At 36.0% G+C, this 19,761-nt stretch overlaps 1 protein-coding gene across 1 annotated transcript in view; it reads left to right on the forward strand.

The window, feature by feature from the left end:
* Positions 1–19,761, forward strand: part of RP1 (RP1 axonemal microtubule associated) — a 375,431-nt gene that overhangs the window by 39,967 nt on the left and 315,703 nt on the right. The window contains exons 5-10 of the mRNA XM_007487226.3: positions 3,438–3,570; positions 7,869–8,020; positions 14,825–14,903; positions 18,717–18,792; positions 19,413–19,489; positions 19,599–19,630. Of these exons, the coding sequence (XP_007487288.3) occupies positions 3,438–3,570; positions 7,869–8,020; positions 14,825–14,903; positions 18,717–18,792; positions 19,413–19,489; positions 19,599–19,630 (549 nt within the window). The remainder of the gene's footprint in view (positions 1–3,437; positions 3,571–7,868; positions 8,021–14,824; positions 14,904–18,716; positions 18,793–19,412; positions 19,490–19,598; positions 19,631–19,761) is intronic.

Consider the following 19,761-nt stretch of genomic DNA (forward strand, 5'->3'; position numbering starts at 1 on the left):
TCTTTCCTAAGAGGTCGTAATCCCTAGTAGAGCCTTCTAGGTTCATTCTGCCAGAATTGTTTGTTCCCATACGAATCACTAGAAATAGCCAGTGGCTAGCCTAACAAGTTTCAGTATGCTCTTTTCCTTGTCCTATATTGATAAAGATACCAAAAAAAATCCATTCTTAATTAAACAATAAGGTTTACCTTGTGGAAGGAAGCAGGTAACCTCAGCAATAAAACTGGCTATTTTGAGCTTAAGGGCACTTTGTCCTAACCATGCAAAATCTTACTAATAATGTGAATGTGAAATAGTTTGAGGAAATAATGACAAGAGCATCTTCTGTAATGTTCTGCTCTTCAAAGATGTTCCTGGCCTTTCTTGCAACCTACAAATTGTCTTAATTAATAACATTGTGTTTCCTTTGAGTGTAAGTACAAAGCCTTCTGTATGAAACTCTATTTCAGGGGAAAAGTCTGTATAAATTTCAAATTTTGTCTTCCTATGTCTATGTCTCTGTCTCAAACTCTGGTTGTTTGTTTCCTGCCCCTCCTTACCCCCTCTCTCTCACCATGTCTTCTTCCTCCTTCTCCTCAAGTCACCCTCTCCAATTTCTTTCCAATTTCTGTCCCTCTTCTTCTCCCATCCCCCTTTTTTCTCTCTGACTTTCACTATATCCTTCTCCTTTCCCCAACTCCTTTCTCCTCCATTTCTTCCTTTTCTTCATTTCATGACATTTTAGTTGTCTAAAATTTAGTTGTCTAAAAAGGTTGCTCCTAATTATAGTGCAGAATATTAGTGGATTTTTTCCCTCAACATTATATGGACATCAGAAAAGCAGCAGATTTATTTCCATTTTGATAAATGACTACTCTATAGAGGGTGGCACCACAAACTATTACTTGTCTCTTTCCTCACAAGGTATGATATTGGATGATATCATATGATTGGATGATATGAGAATGGATAATCTCTCTCCTGAAGACACCTGTGAGGCATGTCTTGGAGCACTAGTAGGACCTTACACCTGAGAGGTTCTAACTTCTCTTTCTGTGAGAAGTACCTCCTCTCTAGCTTAGCTCCAAGTGTTTCACAGGTCCCATTTCTTCCCTTTTTTTTTCTGGGTCACTTTTTCCTACCCTTTACCCTCTTGACACAATTTAAGCATTCCCTTCCACCTTTTCAAGTTTTCTTGATGAATTCTGACTAAGGGAGCACTTTTCATTATTTCTCTGGAACACAATGGACCTTTAGACTTTCTGATTATTCACAACTTAAAATTTGACTTATCTGTGATTCTTAATAAGTGAATATCACCAGCGCCTCAGATTCTGCTCCCTCTTGACCCTATTCTTACCTCTTTTGTGTTGGGTGTATTATTTTCACATTTTGGAAGATAATTTATGTTGTAAAGTGAAAAAAAATCTAAAATGCAAAATAGCCTCCTATGCAAATCCTTGATAATTTGCCTGGCAAATGTTTTATTTCTGTGTGGTGTCATAGTATGTGAGAAAATTAATGAAAAATTCATAGGAGACATGAACAGATTGTTTATTCCATTAGCAGAAAGAATATATAGCAGTTAATAAAACCTTCATTTTAGACTAAAGTCAGAAGAAGCCTGAAGCAGGATGAGAAGCTTATCTAACTTTATGAAGAGAGAGGATAAAGCTATTAGAGCTCAAAATGAGGAATTACTTCACATCACATCAATGCTTTTCATACCATGTAAGGTTTAGAAATGTGATGTCAATTTAATACATGAATATCTAAAGTAATAATAACTTGTCTTTCTGCTCTCACAGTAGGACAAAGCAATTTCCCCCCAAAGTTATAATTAGTCTTCTTCCTATCCCCATGAGATTGATAGGGGACAACTATTACCATATCCATTATGAAGATGGGGTGCTGAGACGGAGAGAGGTTAAGCAATTTGCCCAAGGTTACGAAGTATTTCAGAGCAAGAATTTATAATTTTTTTTTTTACGAAATATTCATTTTGTCTTTGTTTGCTATTTTAGCCATGACAATCTAACTTGGCTTTCCCTGGTATATATCTGCTTATTTCAGAGTCAACATTGTTGTCATTATCGTCGACAAATATTTATTAAGCTCTTTTTATGGCTAATATCTTAGAGGCAATACAAACATTACAACAGATAATTCCCCTTCTCATGGAGTTCACAACCTAGGAGGTGAATGTGTTAATAGCTCATCTTGTTTGCTTCTCTGTCTTCTGGAAAGCCACTTTGCCATCTGTCTTCACATTATAGTCTTAAGACCTATGAGTCTTGTCACCTCACAGCTGGACTTGGTGTATTCTCTCCCTCTACTAGGATGGAATCTCACTGAGGTCAGGAGCTGACTTGCTTTTAGATTGATATCTCTAGACTTTAAGAGAGGAAGTATCTTATGTGAGAAACAAAAGTGTCCCTGGGATGCGGAGTACTCAGAGAGGAGTAAGGTAGTGAAAAGTTTGTGAAGGCAGAGAGAAGAATGGTGTAGAGGAAATAATATTGGCTCTTAAATTAGGGAACCTCTGGCCAAATCCACCTTCACATGTTTATTACCTACCTAACTTGGACAAAATATTTAACATTCCTATATCTCAGTTTGGACAACTAGGTAGTAAAGTGGCTAGAGGGCTAGACCTGGAATTGGAAAAATCTGAATTTATATGTGGCCTCAGGCATTGTGTGACCCAGGGCAAGTCACTTAATCCTGCCTGCTTCAGTTTCCTCATTCTTATGATGAGCTGGAGAAGGAAATAGCAAATTACTCCAATGTCTTTGGTAATAAAATCCCATATGGAGTCACAAAGAATCAGATGCAGTTGAAAAACAACAGAAAATCAGCAAAAAAGATGTTTTACATTTACATTTGTAAAATTCAGGACTTAGACTAGCTGGTTTCAAATGTTCCTCCCATGTGAGTCTGTTAGATAAAGATAAGGAGGGAGTAACTTCCAACTATGGAGGACTTGACAATGTGTAATATTATAGGAGTAATTTAACACATTTTATTTAAATTTAAAAAAATTAATTAAGTAAAAAACAAGTCTTACCTTCTGTCTTAGAATTAATACTAAGTATGGGTTCCAAGGCAAAAAGATCAGTAAGAATTACGCAATTGAGGTGAAGTGACAGGGTCCCACAACTAGGAAGTATCTGAGGTCAGATTTGAACCAAGGACCTCCCATCTCCAAGCTTGGAGTCAGTTTGCCGTACTGGAACATATTATTTAAGAAAATAATTCTGTAAGGCTAAAGGGATTGCCATTCTAGCTGGCATAGATGGGCAAAAAAGATATCATCACTCATCTCCTCAAATGGTAAAATCCCTGATGGGTTAAATGTAATGAAAGATTTCCATGCATTTTGGGTAGGGGCAGTTTATCAAATACTGTCACTTTATTACATTATATCTCCTCCATGTATTGTGTTGTTGCCATTCCAGATAAAACTGCAGAACCTTTTCTCAGGGGAACAATTTTATATCCCTGTTTGCCGCTGGTTGGCTCAAGATCGAGAGGATGGAGAAATCTGTCGGGAATTGCCCGTTTTTCAAAAAGGCCAGCCAATCATTCCAGGTAAGGTAAGATAAAACTTTAAACAGTGCTGACAGAATTTGACTGCCAAAGCCAAGTGGCTTCTTACTTGTTGCTGCGGTAGAACAACTGTTGCATCTTCTAACATTTAAAAACAGTGACTCAAGCTCTGCAGCGTGTTATCCATAGTGGGTAGCATGGTAGGAGGAAGGTGGGGGAAGAGTTCCAACAGTCTTTGAAAAACCTGGGATTTAGATGGTACTTACTTTTTAGATTGTTGTTGAACAGTTACATGTTCAGTGAAATTCTCTCTGAGCAGCACCACATGCAATATCATCCCTCTAAAAGAGGAAGGGGGAGAGACAGAGACAAAAAGATAGATATATGTGTGTATATATATATATATATATATATATATATATATATATATATATATATAGAGAGAGAGAGAGAGAGAGAGAGAGAGACAAATACAGAGACAGAGACAGAGATAGACATAGAGACAAAGAGACATACAGAGAGAGACAGAGATAGAGGAGGGAGAGAGAAAGAGAAAAGGATAGAAAGAGAGACAGAGATAGAAAGAGAGACAGAGAGAAAGGGGGAGACAGACACACAGAGAGAGGAGGGAGAGACAGAGAGGAGGGATAAGCAGAGAGAGAGGGAGAGGGAGAGAGATATAGATAGACAGAGAGAATGAGACAGAGACAGAGAGAGAGAGAGGCTGTGAGAAAGAGTAAGAGGAGACAGGAGAGAGACAGAGAGAAACAGAGGAGAGACAGATAAATTTTACTTCATAGCAGTAGTTCGTCATGTAATCTTTAAAGAACTAAGGTTGCTAGTAGGCAATGTAGCCACCCCAATTAAAAATTGTTTTTAAACCCTTACCTTCTATCATATTGGTTCTAAGACAGAATAGTGGTAAGTTCTAGGCAATGTGGGTTAAGTGACTTTCCCAGGGTCACACAGCTGGGAAGTGTCTTAGGTCAGATTTGAACCCAGGATCTACTACTATTTCTAGGCCTATCTACTGAGCTATCTAGTTGTCCAAACAAGGCAATGAATTTTTAATAATAACTGGCATTTACAAAGTGCTTTAATGATTACAAATCATTCTATATACTTTAATCACATTTGAACCTAACAGAAGCTCAAAACTTTTGGAGGTAGTTATCCCAGCTGTCATTACCCACTTTTTATTGAAGAGAAAGTTGAGGTTTGGAAGGGAGAAATAACTTCTTTATATTCACAATAGCTAGAAAGTGTTAGATATGAAATTCATATGGTAGATGATGATGATGATAATGATGATGATACAGGTAATTCTCCTCTCCTTTCCATGCTTTATCTTATTGAAAATTGTTTCCCAATCTTCTAAAGAAATACGTAGGGGGCAGCTGGGCAGCTCAGTGGATTGAGAGTCAGGCCTAGAGATGGGAGGTCCTAGGTTCAAATCTGACCTCAGACACTTCCCAGCTGTGTGACCCTGGGCAAGTCACTTGACCCCCATTGTTAGCCCTTACCACTCTTCTGCCTTGGAGCCAATACACAGTATTGACTCCAAGACGGAAGGTAAGGGTTAAAAAAAAATACGTAAAAAAGATCTATGAATGGGGGGCTAAAAGGAGTATCAGGATATAATTTAGTTTTACTTTGGGCTAAAATATGCCCCTACTTGCTTCCATTCCTTTTATTACCAGTAAGTGGGAAAGAGGATATGGCAAGACATTTGTTATATGGAGTGAGGTTTTTTCCCATCTGTGCCCTCCTACCTGCACTTCATTAAAAGGTTATAAGGCCAATTGAATCCTTTTCCTTGCTAGACAGTGCCTAAGCCATTGCAATGAAAATTCTTTTGAAGAGTTTTGAACAATTCTGTTTGCTGAGAAGGAAAGTATAGAAATCATTCTCAGATTGCTCTTTTTCACTACTTCAGAGGCTTCAGCATTAGAGAAATTATACTTGATTCTCTCGTAGGACACTCTCTCCCCAGTGGCAATATATCTACATCTTTCCTCACCATCCTTTAGTGCTGAAATATTTGCTTCAGGGGTATATGCTAACAGTAACACCCCAGTTTCCATATTCCTAAAAATGGAAACTATTTAACCCTTGTCCCCATTGGGTCGGTTCATTGCTGAACATCCTCACATCTAGTTCCTAGTTTTTCCATGTTGGCACTCCAATTCTAATCATGATGTGTTTAGCCACTCTTACCAAACTTGTGTATGTGTGTGTGTGTGTGTGTGTGTGTGTGTGTATTTTTTTTTGGTCATTTAGGCCAGATGTAGAAAAATATTGAATGTTACCTAACTCAAGGTAACTCAATGTATCTAGCCTTCTTCTGGGTCATTCTGGATGTTACATCTATCTTCATTAGAAATTCTCAATGAAATGATTGGTTTTTCATTCTCATTCAGTCCCCCCAGGACCCATAACTATCCATGGGGTTTTCCTGGCAAGAATACAAGAGTGGTTTGCCATTTCCTTCTCCATTGGATCCAGTGAATACTTTTGTCATGAAATCAGAGGTTAAGTAACTTGCCCAGGGTCATACAGCTAGGAGGTATCTAAGTTTAGTTTTGAACTCAGGACTTATTCCAAGTCCAGCAGCTCTTTCTACTAGAATACCTAGCTGCTTCCAGACATAGAGAAGTTAAGTGATTTGCCCAAGCTCACATAGGTAGGAAGTGTCTGAGGCTACATTTGAACTCAGGTCTTCCTGATTCAAGGTTCAATGCTCTTAACCACTGAGCCACAGCTACTTCTGTGTGGCACTAACCATTAGAAGAGGCATTATTTTATTTTTCAGCGCTGCTAGTATCCATAGTCTTTCTTTGAGTATGAACATTTTGCCACAGAATTCACTGTCTTAAAGATTGAATTTTCTCTTTTTTTTCAAATAGATGATGTTGCTTTTACCTGGCATAAATAGTAACTGTATCACTCCACTCTGACTATAGTCAGAAAGACAATTATTTACTTTCAGGATGGGAATTTAGGAAGGAAATATGTAAGAAAAATAAATGCCTCAGAACTAGCTCTGCATATTATATTTTCAGTTTGTGTTTTAGATTGGTATAGGAAGGAAGGAAGGAAATAGGCATATATTCTACACTTACTTAGTGTGAGGCACTGGGTTAAGCTCTTTATAAACATCCCATTTGGTCTTTGCAATCACCTTGTGCAGTAGATGCTGTTATTATTCTAGTTTTTCAGTTGAGAAACTGAGGCAAACAAATTAAAAGACTTCCCTCAGTTACATAACTAGTAAAATTCTGAGGCTGGATTTGAACTTGAGTCTTCCTGACTCTAGGTCCAATTCTCTATTCACTGTGCCACCTAGTTGCTTGAAGTAAAAATAGCAAAGATAGAATTAATGAGACCACTTTATCTTCTTTTTTTTTGTATTGTTTTCCTTTATGTACATGGATGAGAATAGAAGAGCCCATCATTATCACCTAAGGCAAAAGAAAGAAATATACTATTTATATATTTATAATATGTAATAAACATTTATAAAATACCTGCTCTGCTAGTGGTTTTGAAATACATTCCTAAAGAGAGTTTTACAATGAGTATGGCTGGAGAAAGCTGTGAGCAAAGACATATGATTCCTCTTTTCTCAGGTGGAGTAATTTTTTAATGCAAAAACCATCATCTATTTCAGTATACTTGGTGCTTGTATGAATATATTTGTTAAGGAATATTCCAAGGCTGGTTGATTTTCTTACCCATTTCCTTCCTAATTTCCCATCCTGAAAGCAAATAATTGTCCTTCTGACTATGGTCATAAGGGTGATCCACAATTGCTATTGATGGCACGTTCAATTTGAAAAGGGAGGAAATGAAATCTTTAAGACAACAAGCTCTGTGGCAGGTTATTCATACTTCAGGGCAGACAAAAGAATATTGGCAGGTCTGAAAAATGAAAATAATGCTCTTCTAATAGTTAGGACCTGTTAGGTGCTCTGGTACATCTAGGTATTGTGTGTTAGGAAGTGTATGAGATCTTAGATTTACTCAGATTTTAAAAATAGAAAAATATTCTGCTTTGTGATTGCTCCAAATGGAGTTTTAGTGCTAAACTGTGATTCATTTACACTGATTTTCAATTTTCATTTCCCATTGTGACAACCCAGGGAAAATATCCATGCAATCAAAATAAGGTTTTACCTCATTGCATTTTATACTAGAAAACATTTCTTATGAAAATGCAAGCTCTGCACTAGCACCCATTATAATTGATGGATGTGGGTGATTTTTTGTTTCTTATGTCCTTATGATTCTCTCAAGTCAGCAGGATTGGAGTGTAAAACATAGTTTCATTTTCTCATCAGTGACAGTGTATGAGGTACGTGTGACCACAGGAGACTGGTGGAATGCTGGGACAGAATCAAGAGTCTACATCTCTGTCTATGGAGAGAAAGGAGATACAGGCTCCAGGCAACTGTTTAGATCAAAGAACCCCAAGAAATTTTTAAAAGGACAAGTGAGTGAGCCAAATCCCTTTCTCTGAATCTTTAAAAAAATATCCTACCTTTAAATTATAAGACAGGGAATAATTCTCTGCATATTTGTTTTTAACATTTATTGCTCTCTGTGAATATATAATATTTATTAGTAGGCAATGAATGAATGTGGAGTTAATGCTATATTTAATTACATGCTGTATTTGCATTCATTTTATTAAGCAAAAAAGATATGTGATGAAATGTTTTGCTTATAGCTCTCCTGGGTGTTTATTCTTCCACTGAAGTCCTGTTTTGATTCCTCATTAGAGCTTGAAGGGGACTGTAAGTTCTTTATGGGTACACTAGTGGAACACAAATTCTGGAATTGACTGCCTATGGAAAGGGTTTGCACATATGCGTGGAGACAAGCTCCATAGCATCTGAAGCTCAAGTCAGCTAAATCTGGGGAGACTCCTCATCTTAGGTTTGGTCATGATGAGATGCTTTATTTGGGCTCCAATAACTCATTACATTGCTTATTAAGGTATGAAGAGGCTGTGACCTGCATTAGTGGAATCAAGGTGAAATCAGATTGAAATATTAAGAGTAGCACTTCACCCCATATGCCAAGATCAGCTCCAAAGAGATATATGATCTAAATATAAGTGGTTCCATTATAAATAATTTAGTGATAGAATAAAGAAATTACCTTTTGGATCTATAGATAAAGAGAGAATTTACAGCTGAACAAATATAGAATCATACAAGATAAAATAGATGATTCTGATTATATGAAAATTAAAAAAATGTTTTTGCACAAATGAATCATGTGTAGTTAATATTAGAGGGAAACAGATAACTGGGGAAAATCTTTGCAATAAATTTCTCTGATAAAGGTCATATATCTAAGATAGTTAATAAGCTGTTTTAAATGTATAAGAATAAGTTCCCTATTGATAAGTGGCCAAAGTATACAAATAGGTAGTTTCAAAGGAAAAGAATCAATCTGCCTACAGCCTTGTGAAAAAAATTACTCCAAATCATGAATAATTAGATAAATGGGGAGCAGCTTGATGGACATGTCCTAGCTTATCATTTAATCTCAGTTTCCTAGCCCTTTCTGCTGTTCTCTGTTGAAATAACTACTTAATATTGATTCTAAGAGGATGGGTAAGGATTTTAAAAAGTTAGATAAGTGCAAATTAAAGCAACATTGATATTCTACATCCTACCCATCAGATTGACATAGTTGATAGTAGTAGTGGTAGTCTCTCGGTGACTGAGAATGTATGGTCTAGGGTCTCATGGTCTAGGGACCCGTCGTTGGCGATGGTGCTGCCCAGGTACTTGAAAGTGTTGACGTTAGAAAGCTGCGTGCCATCGATTGTAATGCACGGCTGGTTTGTTGGCCTCCCTGGTGCAGGTTGGAACAGCACCTCTGTTTTGCTGAGGCTGATAGTCAGGCCAAACAGTTTTGTTGCGGGAGAGAACCTGTCCACAATGGTTTGGAGATGATTTTCTTGGTGGGCCATGAGAGCATAGTCATCTGCAAAGAGAGCTTCCAGGATGAGTCTCTCTGTTGTCTTTGTTTTTGCAGTCAGGTGCTGAAGGTCGAATAGTAAGTCATCCAGTCAGTATTTGATGTAGAAGCCCAGGTCTAGATCCATCACAGCATGTCGTAATATTTGGGTGAAGCATAGGTTGAATAGCACCGGAGCAAGGACGCTGCCTTGTTTCACGCCATTGGAGATGTTGAAGCGATTGGAAGTCTCTCCACCAGATAGGACTTCCCCTGTCATGTCGACAGGAAAGAGCTGGATCAGTTTGATGAATTTTGCTGAGCAGCCAAGCTTGCTGAGGATCACCCACAATGCATCCCTGTTCACTGTGTCGAACGCCTTTGTCAGGTCTATGAAGACAATGTAGAGACTCAGGTTCTGCTCAAGGCATTTTTCCTGCATTTGCCTCACCGTGAAGACCATGTCGATGTGCTGCGATCTGGTCGGAAGCCACATTGTGATTCAGGCAGGTTCTGCTCTGAAACAGATGACAGGAGTCTGTTGAGTATAACACGGGCGAGGATCTTTCCAGCAGTGGAGAGTAGTGAGATGCCTCTGTAGTTGTCACAGGCTGCTCGTGAGCCTTTGTTCTTGTATAGGGCTACGATGGAGGCATCTCTGAGTTCTGGGGGCATGTCTTCCTCTTCCCATATGCTAGTCAGCACTATGTGGAATGCCTGGAGTGCCTTTCCCTTTAAGGCCTTGTACACCTCGGTTGGCATCCTGTCTTTACCGGGTGCCTTGCCTGCACTCATTTGTTTAATGTCTTTTTGGACTTCCTCTATTGAAGGAGGGACTTCAAGTTGTTCAATGGTGCGGTTTTGGGGGATCTGGTCAAGGGCACTTTGGTCGACTGAAGAGGGTCGGTTGAGAAGCTGACTGAAGTGTTCTTTCTACCTGTTGCTGATGCCTTTTTTATCTTTTATGAGAATGTCACCATCAGAGGATAGCAAGGGAGTGGTGGTGGGTTTTAATGGCCCATAGACAGTCTTGAGGGCACTGAAAAATTGTTCGTAGTTTTTTGACATAGTTGATAAAGAAAGGAAAATGACATCTGCTGGAGGGGCTGTGGGAAAACAGGTAAATTTTTTATTCGTGAAGCTACAGTTGCCACCATTTTGCTAAGGTATTTGAATTATATCCAAAAAACTGTTAAACCATACAAGCTATTTGAGCCATGATTATGTCTATGCCCTAAAGAGATCAAAGAAAGCTAGAACCTTGTAGGTATTTTGTTTTTGTCTTAGTTTTCTGGTCATACATGTATAAATGGAGATTTTAAACCCTAGACTTCAATCCCCAGAAGTCCTTGGTATTTCCCAGAATTCCCTATAATCTCACCTGAGTCTCTATGTAGGCAAGATCACAATTTGTATTTAACTGGCAGTAACACCTCCCACACTCTCTTCTCTGCCATTGCAATAATGTAGGAAGTATAGTGGTAAACTATATTGTTTAATTTCCAATTAATTTTTTATTTACCTCTCCATGTTCCCTTACTAATTACTATTTTCATTGCACTGTGATCTGGGAAGGTTGCATTTATTATTTCTGTTCGTTTGCAGTTGCTTTCAATGTTTTTATGCCCTAATACATGGTCAATTTTTGTGAATGTACCATGTGCTGCTGAAAAGAAGGTGTATTCCTTTTTGCTCCTATTTATTTTTCTCCATATATCTATTACCTCTAATTTTTCTAATATTTCATTGACTTCTCTTACCTCTTTCTTATTTCTTTTTTGGTTTGATTTATCTAGTTCAGATAGAGAAAGTTTCAGGTCTCCCACTAGTATAGTTTTTCTATCTTTTTCATCCTTGAGCTCCACTAGTTTCTCCTTTAGAAATTTGGATGGTATACCATTTGGTGCATACATGTTGAGTACTGATATTTCCTCATTGTCTATACTGCCTTTTATCAGGATGTAATTACCTTCCCTATCTCTTTTAACTAGATTTATTTTTACTCTTGCTTTGTCAGATATCATGATTGCTACTCTTGCCTTCTTTTTTATCATTTGATTCCCAATAAATTTGGCTCCATCCTCTTACTTTCACCCTATGTGTATCTATCTTCCTCATGTGTGTTTCTTGTGGACAGTTTATGGTAGGGTTTTGGATTCTAATCCATTCTGCTATTCACTTGGGTTTTATGGGTGAGTTCATTCCATTCACATTCAGAGTTATGATTACCAGCTGTGTATTTACCAGCATTTTGATTTCTACTTCTAGTCATGCCTTTTCTTCTTTCACTATTTCCTTTTATACCAATGTTTGTTTTTAATCAGTCCCCCTAGTTCCCACCATTATTTTACTTCCCTTTCTACCCCCTTCTTATTCCCCCTTTATTTTCTTTGCAGTCTTTTTAAAACTACCCCCCACTCTCTCCCTCCATTGGATTGCTTCCCTCCCCACCAGTCCGTTTGTTACCCTTCTACTCCTGTATAAGATGTGAATCTATTCTCTGTCCCAGTGGATTGAATTGTTCTTCCATCTTTGGGTCAATTTCAATGCATGTAAGAGTTGAGTATTTCCTATCTCCAAACAGTTTACTCTTCCAGTGTATTGATGTTCTTCCCCCTCCCGCCATGGGCTTCTTTGTGACATATAAATTTATCCCCTTTTGTTTCTTTTCCCATTTCTTTTACTGTTAACCTCTTTTTTTAGCTCTAGTTGTATATATATATATATATATATATATTTGCATATATACACATATATTTATTTATGCATACATATATCTATATACCTATTTATGTCTTGTCCTTTCATCCTATACAGTTTGTCACTGTTCCCCCTAAGTGTAATTCTTCTAGATGCCCAAGTGATAATAATAGTTTTTAAGAGTTACCAATGACCTCTTTTCTTATAGGGATACATATCATTTTAACTTACTGAGTCTCTTAAAAAAGATTTTTTATTGTTTTGTTTTGTTTTTCATTTTTCCCTCTTTTTTAATTACCTTTTGATAATTATCTTGAATTCTGTGTTTTGGCATCAAATTTTCTGTTCAGGTCTGGTCTTTTCTTTACAAATTCTTGGAATTCTATTTTGTTGAATAACGGTACTTTCCCTCATACGAATATAGTCAGTTTTTCTGGGTAGTTGATTCTCGGTTGTAGACCTAGTTCTCTTGCTTTCCGGAATATCATATTCCATACATTTTGGTCCTTCAGTGTAGATGCGGCCAGATCTTGTGTTATCCTCACTGTGGTTCCATGGTATCTGAATGACTTCTTCTTGGCAGCTTGTAATATTTTTTCTTTCGTCTGATAGTTCTTGAATTTGGCTATAACATTTCTAGATATTGTCAGTTTGGGATTAAGTACAGGAGGTGATCTGTGGGTTCTTTCAATCTCCACTTTTCCCTCTAAAATATTGGGGTAGTTTTCTTGGATAATTTCTTGTAGCATTTTGTCCAGGATTTTTCTGTTGTCATGGTCTTCTGGTAGACAAATGATCCTTAAATTGTCTCTCCTTGAATAATTTTCTAAATCTTCTGTTTTGTGAATTAGATACTTCATATTTTCTTCAAATTTTTCATTCTTTTGGTTTTGTTTTATAGTGTTGTGCTGCCTTGTGAGGTCACTTAATTCTAGTTGTATTCTGGTTCTTAAAGACTGGATTTTATCCCTGGCTTTTTGGTCATCTTTCTCCTTCTGATCTGATTTTTTTTGGAGGTCTTCTTTCATCCTCTTTGCCTCATCTCTCATGTCCTTTTCCTCATTTTCAAGCTGGTTGATTTTGGCTTTGAAGACACTATTTTCTGTTTCCAGATGACTTATCTTAGTTTTTAAGTTCTTTCCCCAATTGTCTTCAGCCTCTCTTAATTGTGTTTTGAATTGCATTTTGAGTTCTTCCAAAGCCTGTATCCAATTTGCTGGATTTCTGATTTATTGTTTGATGATCCCTCCTTCTCTATTCCATTGCTCTTTGTTGGTTGCCTGTATAGAAGCTGTCAATTGTAATTTCTTTCTTCTTTTTTTTTGTTTGCTCATATTTACCCCTTCTTTACTCCCTGCATTTGTCTATACTCTTGCTCCTCTCATTTTTTTGGTTTTTGGGTTTTCTCTCAGTCTCCCCTCTTGTAGCTTTGTCAGATCTCTCAGTGCAGTCTGTGTGGGAGGGGTGTTGGAGTTTGAGCATCCCTCTCCTCTGGAGGCTTTTGATTGGATTAAGTTCAGCTGGGTTGGGCTGGATGTTCTCTGAGGCCAAAACCTCTTGGAAGGCTGGAGAAATATGGAGGGTCTCTGCCGCTATGACCAGACAGCCCACTCTATGCTCCCTCTCCAGCTCTTTCCCCACTGCCTGTGTTCGATGCTCTGAGCCTGACACAGCCCTGCCCCCAAGGTACACCCTCCAGACCAGTGCCTTTGCCTGCCCAGAGGTTCCCACTGCCTCTGGAAGCTTAGCGCTCTAGGTGGGAGGGGGAGGGGTCCTGGGATCTTCTTTCTGCCTTCCCTTTAAAACTTCGTCTTCTCGAATTCTGGCTTTGGGAGGGGGGCATACCTTTTGAATCGTGTCTAGCTGGAGGGTTTCTTGGCTCTGTCTTGTTGTTGGGTTTGATTTTCAGTTCCCTAGGAATATTTAGTTTGTAATTGGTAAGGAAGGATATTCAGAGGTCTGAACATTTGCTGCTTCTACGCCACCATCTTGACTCCGCCTCAAAGTATTATTATTATTATTATTATTTAAATTACATTTATTTAACGTAAATTTAATTTAAAGTAAAAAAATTTAAAGTAAAAATTTAAAGTAAAAAAATAAAATTTTTTAAAAGTAAACAAGCATTTATTTTCTATCTCTCCAAACCTCCCCCACTGGGAATAAGAACTTCCAAAATGTTTCAGACAAATATGTATAGATAAGCAAAACATATTGACCAAATTAAAAAAAAATGTGTTTCATTATGCAGATTTATACCCCTAAAATTACTTTGGATTGTTGTACTTTCTCTAGGCTGGTCTAAGAGTATTATTTCTGAGGTAAGGACTTTAGTGCTGAGATAAATATTCCTAAATATTTGAAGAAATTATTATAATTATCAGCATAATTATTTACATGATTATACTTTATTATATGTATGTATGTCATTATTATTTATGCATTATGGTTATACTCATAAAATTATGTTGCTCTCATTTTTTCCATCTCACTAGAATCATGTATATATCTTCAATGAATTCAGTTTTTCCCCACCTGTTTTGACATTATCTTCCTTTTCAGTATTGGTAGAAAACTGGAAATATCACCTACATCTAATTATGCTTTTATTTATTGGTTGCAGACTGACATCTTCTCTCTTGAAGCAGTGAACCTTGGGTATTTGTACAAGGTTGTTATAGCACATGATGGACTTGGTTCAGGTGAGACAGTTCCACATAAAAATATCAAGTACTGAACATATTATCGATTTCTACTCTATTTATGAGAAATGCAATATGTGTTTATAAAATATTGATCTCCAGTAATTATGACAGAAATATTTTGCATTTATTAAGAAAGAAATTTAATTTCTTATCACCTAAATTCTAAATAACCTCTCCAAATGTTCATTAGATTTTAGATAGGTATATTTCCTCCTTAAATTTCTTTTAATCAAAAAACAGAGAAAGAAAGAAAGGAAGGAAATAAAATGGATATTTCATATATAGTCAGATCCCATAAACTACTATGAAATTTTTTCCTGGAATTACCATAAACTTGTCTTTTCCTTTCTGAGAATTTCATCTGTTAATTTCCAGACTCCTTAATGTGGTGCTATAATTTTAATGGGAGTATAACAGAAAATATCAGATGATTTTTTTCTACATAAAACATCTCATCCTTGATTCTTATGCATACATCTAATACTTAAAACTCTGTTTTACCTAAAGCTGGATTTTAGGTAAAAAAAGAACCAGAAAAGTATCTACTGAATTTTAATTGCTGTTTATAAAAATATTCATCTTCTGATATGTCAGGTATTACCTGGTGCCATCTACAACTTAATGATTCTACATATAAGGGAGATTCACTTTACTTGAATCCTGAAGTGATGAACCTGATTGACATCAGCAGTCCAAGATTAAATTGTAAAATTCATTGCTTCAGGTGGCAGAACTGAGACATTTGTCATCATTTAACAGGTTAGGACTTGTAAGGCTGATCTCACAGAGGCTATTATTTCCCACTATGTTCCTCAAGATAGTGTGAGGGATGTATAAAGGAGGAAAGAGCTCTGGGCGTGGAATCTGGAGAGAAGTGGGTAATAATGGTAGGTGATATAAATACTGTACTTGAAGGTTTGCAAGATATTTTATATTCCTTATGATTGGAATTCCACAACAATTCTCTGCATTAGTTACTATAGGTATTATTATCTTCATTTCACAGCTAAAGAAGCAGTCTCGGTAAAAATGACTTGCCTGTAGGGTCATGGCTAGGAAGTATCATTTAATGGAGCACTAGACTTAAAGCCAGAAAAATCTGAGGTCAAATGTTTCTTCAGGCTAGGTGTTGTTTATAGACATTTCACTTAGCTTCTTTCTGGCACAATTTACTTATCTGTAAAATGGTAATAGATGCCTCCCAGGATTGCTGTGAGGATTAAGTGAGATGTGTGAACCACTTTGTAAATTGTAAAGCATTGTAAAGCATTATATAAATGTTAAATGTCATCTTTAAAATTACCATTATTCATGTTGACTACTTATCCATTGATTCATAGTTATTGATTTTATATAAAATATTAAAAAATTAAAAAATATTTAATATATAACATGTTTTGCTTTTTATCTTTAGTAGCTTTCAGTGTATTTTAGAAACAAAATGTTGAAACCTATTTACTTATAATAAATCCATATTTGAATCTATTTTATTGATATAACTTGTTTTTATATCACCTATTTTGATGTCTGTTCTTTTTTTTCCCTCTGCCCTAAGAGATACCCTTATTAAAAAGAATTTTATTAAACAGAAAAAAGAGATAAGAGGAAAAATTCAGTAAAATTAATCAATATATTAAAAATCTGATATTATATGCAATTTACATACCCATGGACCCATACCTCTATAAAAGAGCAGGGGGAATGTGTCTTCTATATCTTCTTTGGGGCCAAGCTTTCCTTCTGTTTTGTGACATATTTTTTGATTATTGTTCTTTCCATTCATAGTGTTTTAGTCATTGTATATGGTTTTTTCCCCTGGCTTTGCCTATTTACTCTGTAATACTTCATATAAATATTTTCATATTTCTCTTTATTTATCATATTTATAATTTCTTACAACATATTATATCACATACCTTATTACAGTTTATTTAGCCATTTCCAAATTTATAGGCATTTGCCTTCTACAGCTTTGCTACCACAAAAAGTGCTGCCATCACATTTTTGGTGGATATAGAGCCATTCTTTTTGTCATTGGTCTCTTTGGGCTATATATACTCACCCAATACTAGAATCTTGGAGTCAAAGCATATGGGCATTTTAGTTTTTATCAGCATAATTACAAATAGATTTCTAGAATAGTTGCATCAAATCACAGCTCAATGCATTATCAATCAATCGAAATTTGTTAGGCACTTATTATGTGTCAGACATTGTACTAAGTGCTGGGGATGCAAGCACAAAAAAATAAAGATATTTCTTTTCCTTAAGAAACTTACAATCTAAGTAGGGAAGACAACACACAAAAGGGAGCTTAAAAGGGTATGGAGAATGTACCAGATATGGGGGAAATGGTGCAGAAGTCAGAAAGGCACAATACTTTGGGTGCAGCTGGGTGAGAAAAAGTGTACCTTAGTGATCCTGTCTCCATAGCTCTCCAATATTGATCATTCACATCTTTTATCATGTTTACTGATTTATTGGGTATAATGTTAAACTTTAGAGTTATTTTGAAACATTTACATTTCTGTTATTATTGGTAACTTAAATATGTTTTTCATATAGTGTCTTTCCTGCTATCCCTTAATGCTAAGGCCTTTTTTGGGTAGATTACCTTCAATTTATGCCATATTATCATGTTTGTATAGCTTATTTCATGTTATCTTTCCCATTAGACTGTCAACTCCTTGACAGCAAGGATTACCTTTTGACTTTCTTTGTATCCCTAGTCCTTAGCATGATGCCTGATTCCTTACAAGTATTTATTATATGCTTGCTTTTAAAAAAATTGATGTTATTGTTAAGAGTTTATAATTCTTCTTTTGAGAATTCTTTATTTCCGTCCAATGACCACTTATCCTTTAGCAATTTTATTTTTATATTTCTTAAAGCTCCTGCTCAAGTTTTATCTTTAATAACATTTTGCATATGTATGTTCAAGGCAAGAATATTAAAATAGCTATTTATTCATCAAGGACATATTTTTATAGGAATTTAGGGCCAGCATGTTGAATGCATTTTACTTTATTATTTACTAGTCACTTCAGAATGCTAGGTTCTAACTTCTTTCCTCATCCTTTTAGCAAGAAGCAATCTCTCCTTCCTCACATCTCCTTTGTGCATTTTGAACTTCTCTGATGCACTTACCTCAATGTTTTGATGCTTAAAGGACCTGTGATTTCACTGGTGTGGATAAGCTCACTACCAGTGTAAATTACAGTCCTTCTGTGCCTCAATTACTGGTCTTCAGAAGCAATTATGGATTAAAAGAAAAGCAACTTTGAGGTCCTGTTGGTGATGAATTAAAAATAATTAGGGTAATTCTCTGCTGATACAGTTCCTCACTGGGCTTATAATATATACTTGGTATCATATAAATAATTGATACTTCAATTACTTGAATGCATTCTTTATCTCCCCAATTAGAATGTAATCTCTTTGAGAGTAAGGATAGTTTCTTATTCTTCTTTATCACTGAATACAAAGCTTAATGCTTTGCCTTACTGTTGGTACTTAATAAACAGATTTTTAAAAATCAAACAAATTCAAAAGTTTTGAAAGTTTTAACTAAAAGAATCAGACTAGAGATGGCAAGAATTAAAATTTTGATGTATCTTGTGAATGTGATTCTTAAAGTTTCTTTTCTCATAAAGAATAACCTTTAAACTGTTTAAAATTTGTTCAATGAAAAAACATTTGTTCAATGAGAACTCTAAATCTAGAGTCATATTGATTCTTCTTGAATATCAACCGTATCCATTAATCATTCACATTAACATTAAATTTTCCTTTCTTTCAATTTGTATTTAGGAAATGGTTGGTTTCTTGATGATATTGTGATCAAAGATCCTACCACAGATCTGGAATATGCCTTCTTGTGTCACAGGTATCATTGTGTGTATGTATATGCAATTCAACCCAGCCTATTTCTTTGTGATATGTTCTCTAGTTTATATTTTTTGTGTGTTTGAAAACTAGACACTTTCTTTCATCCCTGGTAACTTATACTTAGCTAATTTATTATTGGGTTTTTTTTGAGCTTTTCATGCAGAAAAATAAAATTTAAAAAATGATAAATTTCTAGTCTATTTTTATTTACACTCTCTCTTTCTGAGTTCCTCATGTAACAGCAAATTTGTGATCTCAATGATCAGAACTAGGGCTGTAATTTTTGTGCCCAAGTAATGTATAGAGCTGTGGTCCACATGAAACTGACTTTATGACCCTGACTTCATTAGGTCTATTAATTCATTGAACCAATCTGACCTTAATCCTGGCAGTACAGGTTTATTTTTCTGGATGTTTGGGGACTTCTATTTCAGATAGAAAACCAGTTATCCCTCTTGGAATCTTCTGCATTCCTTCTCTCTATTGTTTCTTGCACCCACTAGAAATAGATTATTCTTGCCAATCTCTCCTATCTATTATTTTAGACTTGGTTGACTAAGTGTCAAAGATAGGTCATTGTAAGCATTAAACATAATTGAACTATTTTTCTCTTCATAGATGGCTGGATCATGGAGAGGATGATGGGAAAATTTTTAGAGAACTGTGTGCTAGTGATAATAGCACTTTTTTTGGGAGTAAGTGCCACACAACTAAATGTCTTATGGAATTTAGTTTTACTACTATGGCTTCAAGAACCATGACATTACCAAAGTTAATAGTTATTTCTTTCTTTTATGTCTACAGGACAGAAGTTGGAACTTCAAAGAAAAGAAGCTGTAAGGACTTTATTTTGAGTCTCAAATTAATTATAGACATTTAATAAATGATGAAACAAAACAGCACATATATTTTATATGAAGTGTTTCTATATGGTGTTTCCCTTTTTTGTCTTCTCATATTAGTTTTG

Source organism: Monodelphis domestica, chromosome 3, assembly GCF_027887165.1.
Source record: "Monodelphis domestica isolate mMonDom1 chromosome 3, mMonDom1.pri, whole genome shotgun sequence".
NCBI classification, from domain to species: domain Eukaryota; kingdom Metazoa; phylum Chordata; class Mammalia; order Didelphimorphia; family Didelphidae; genus Monodelphis; species Monodelphis domestica.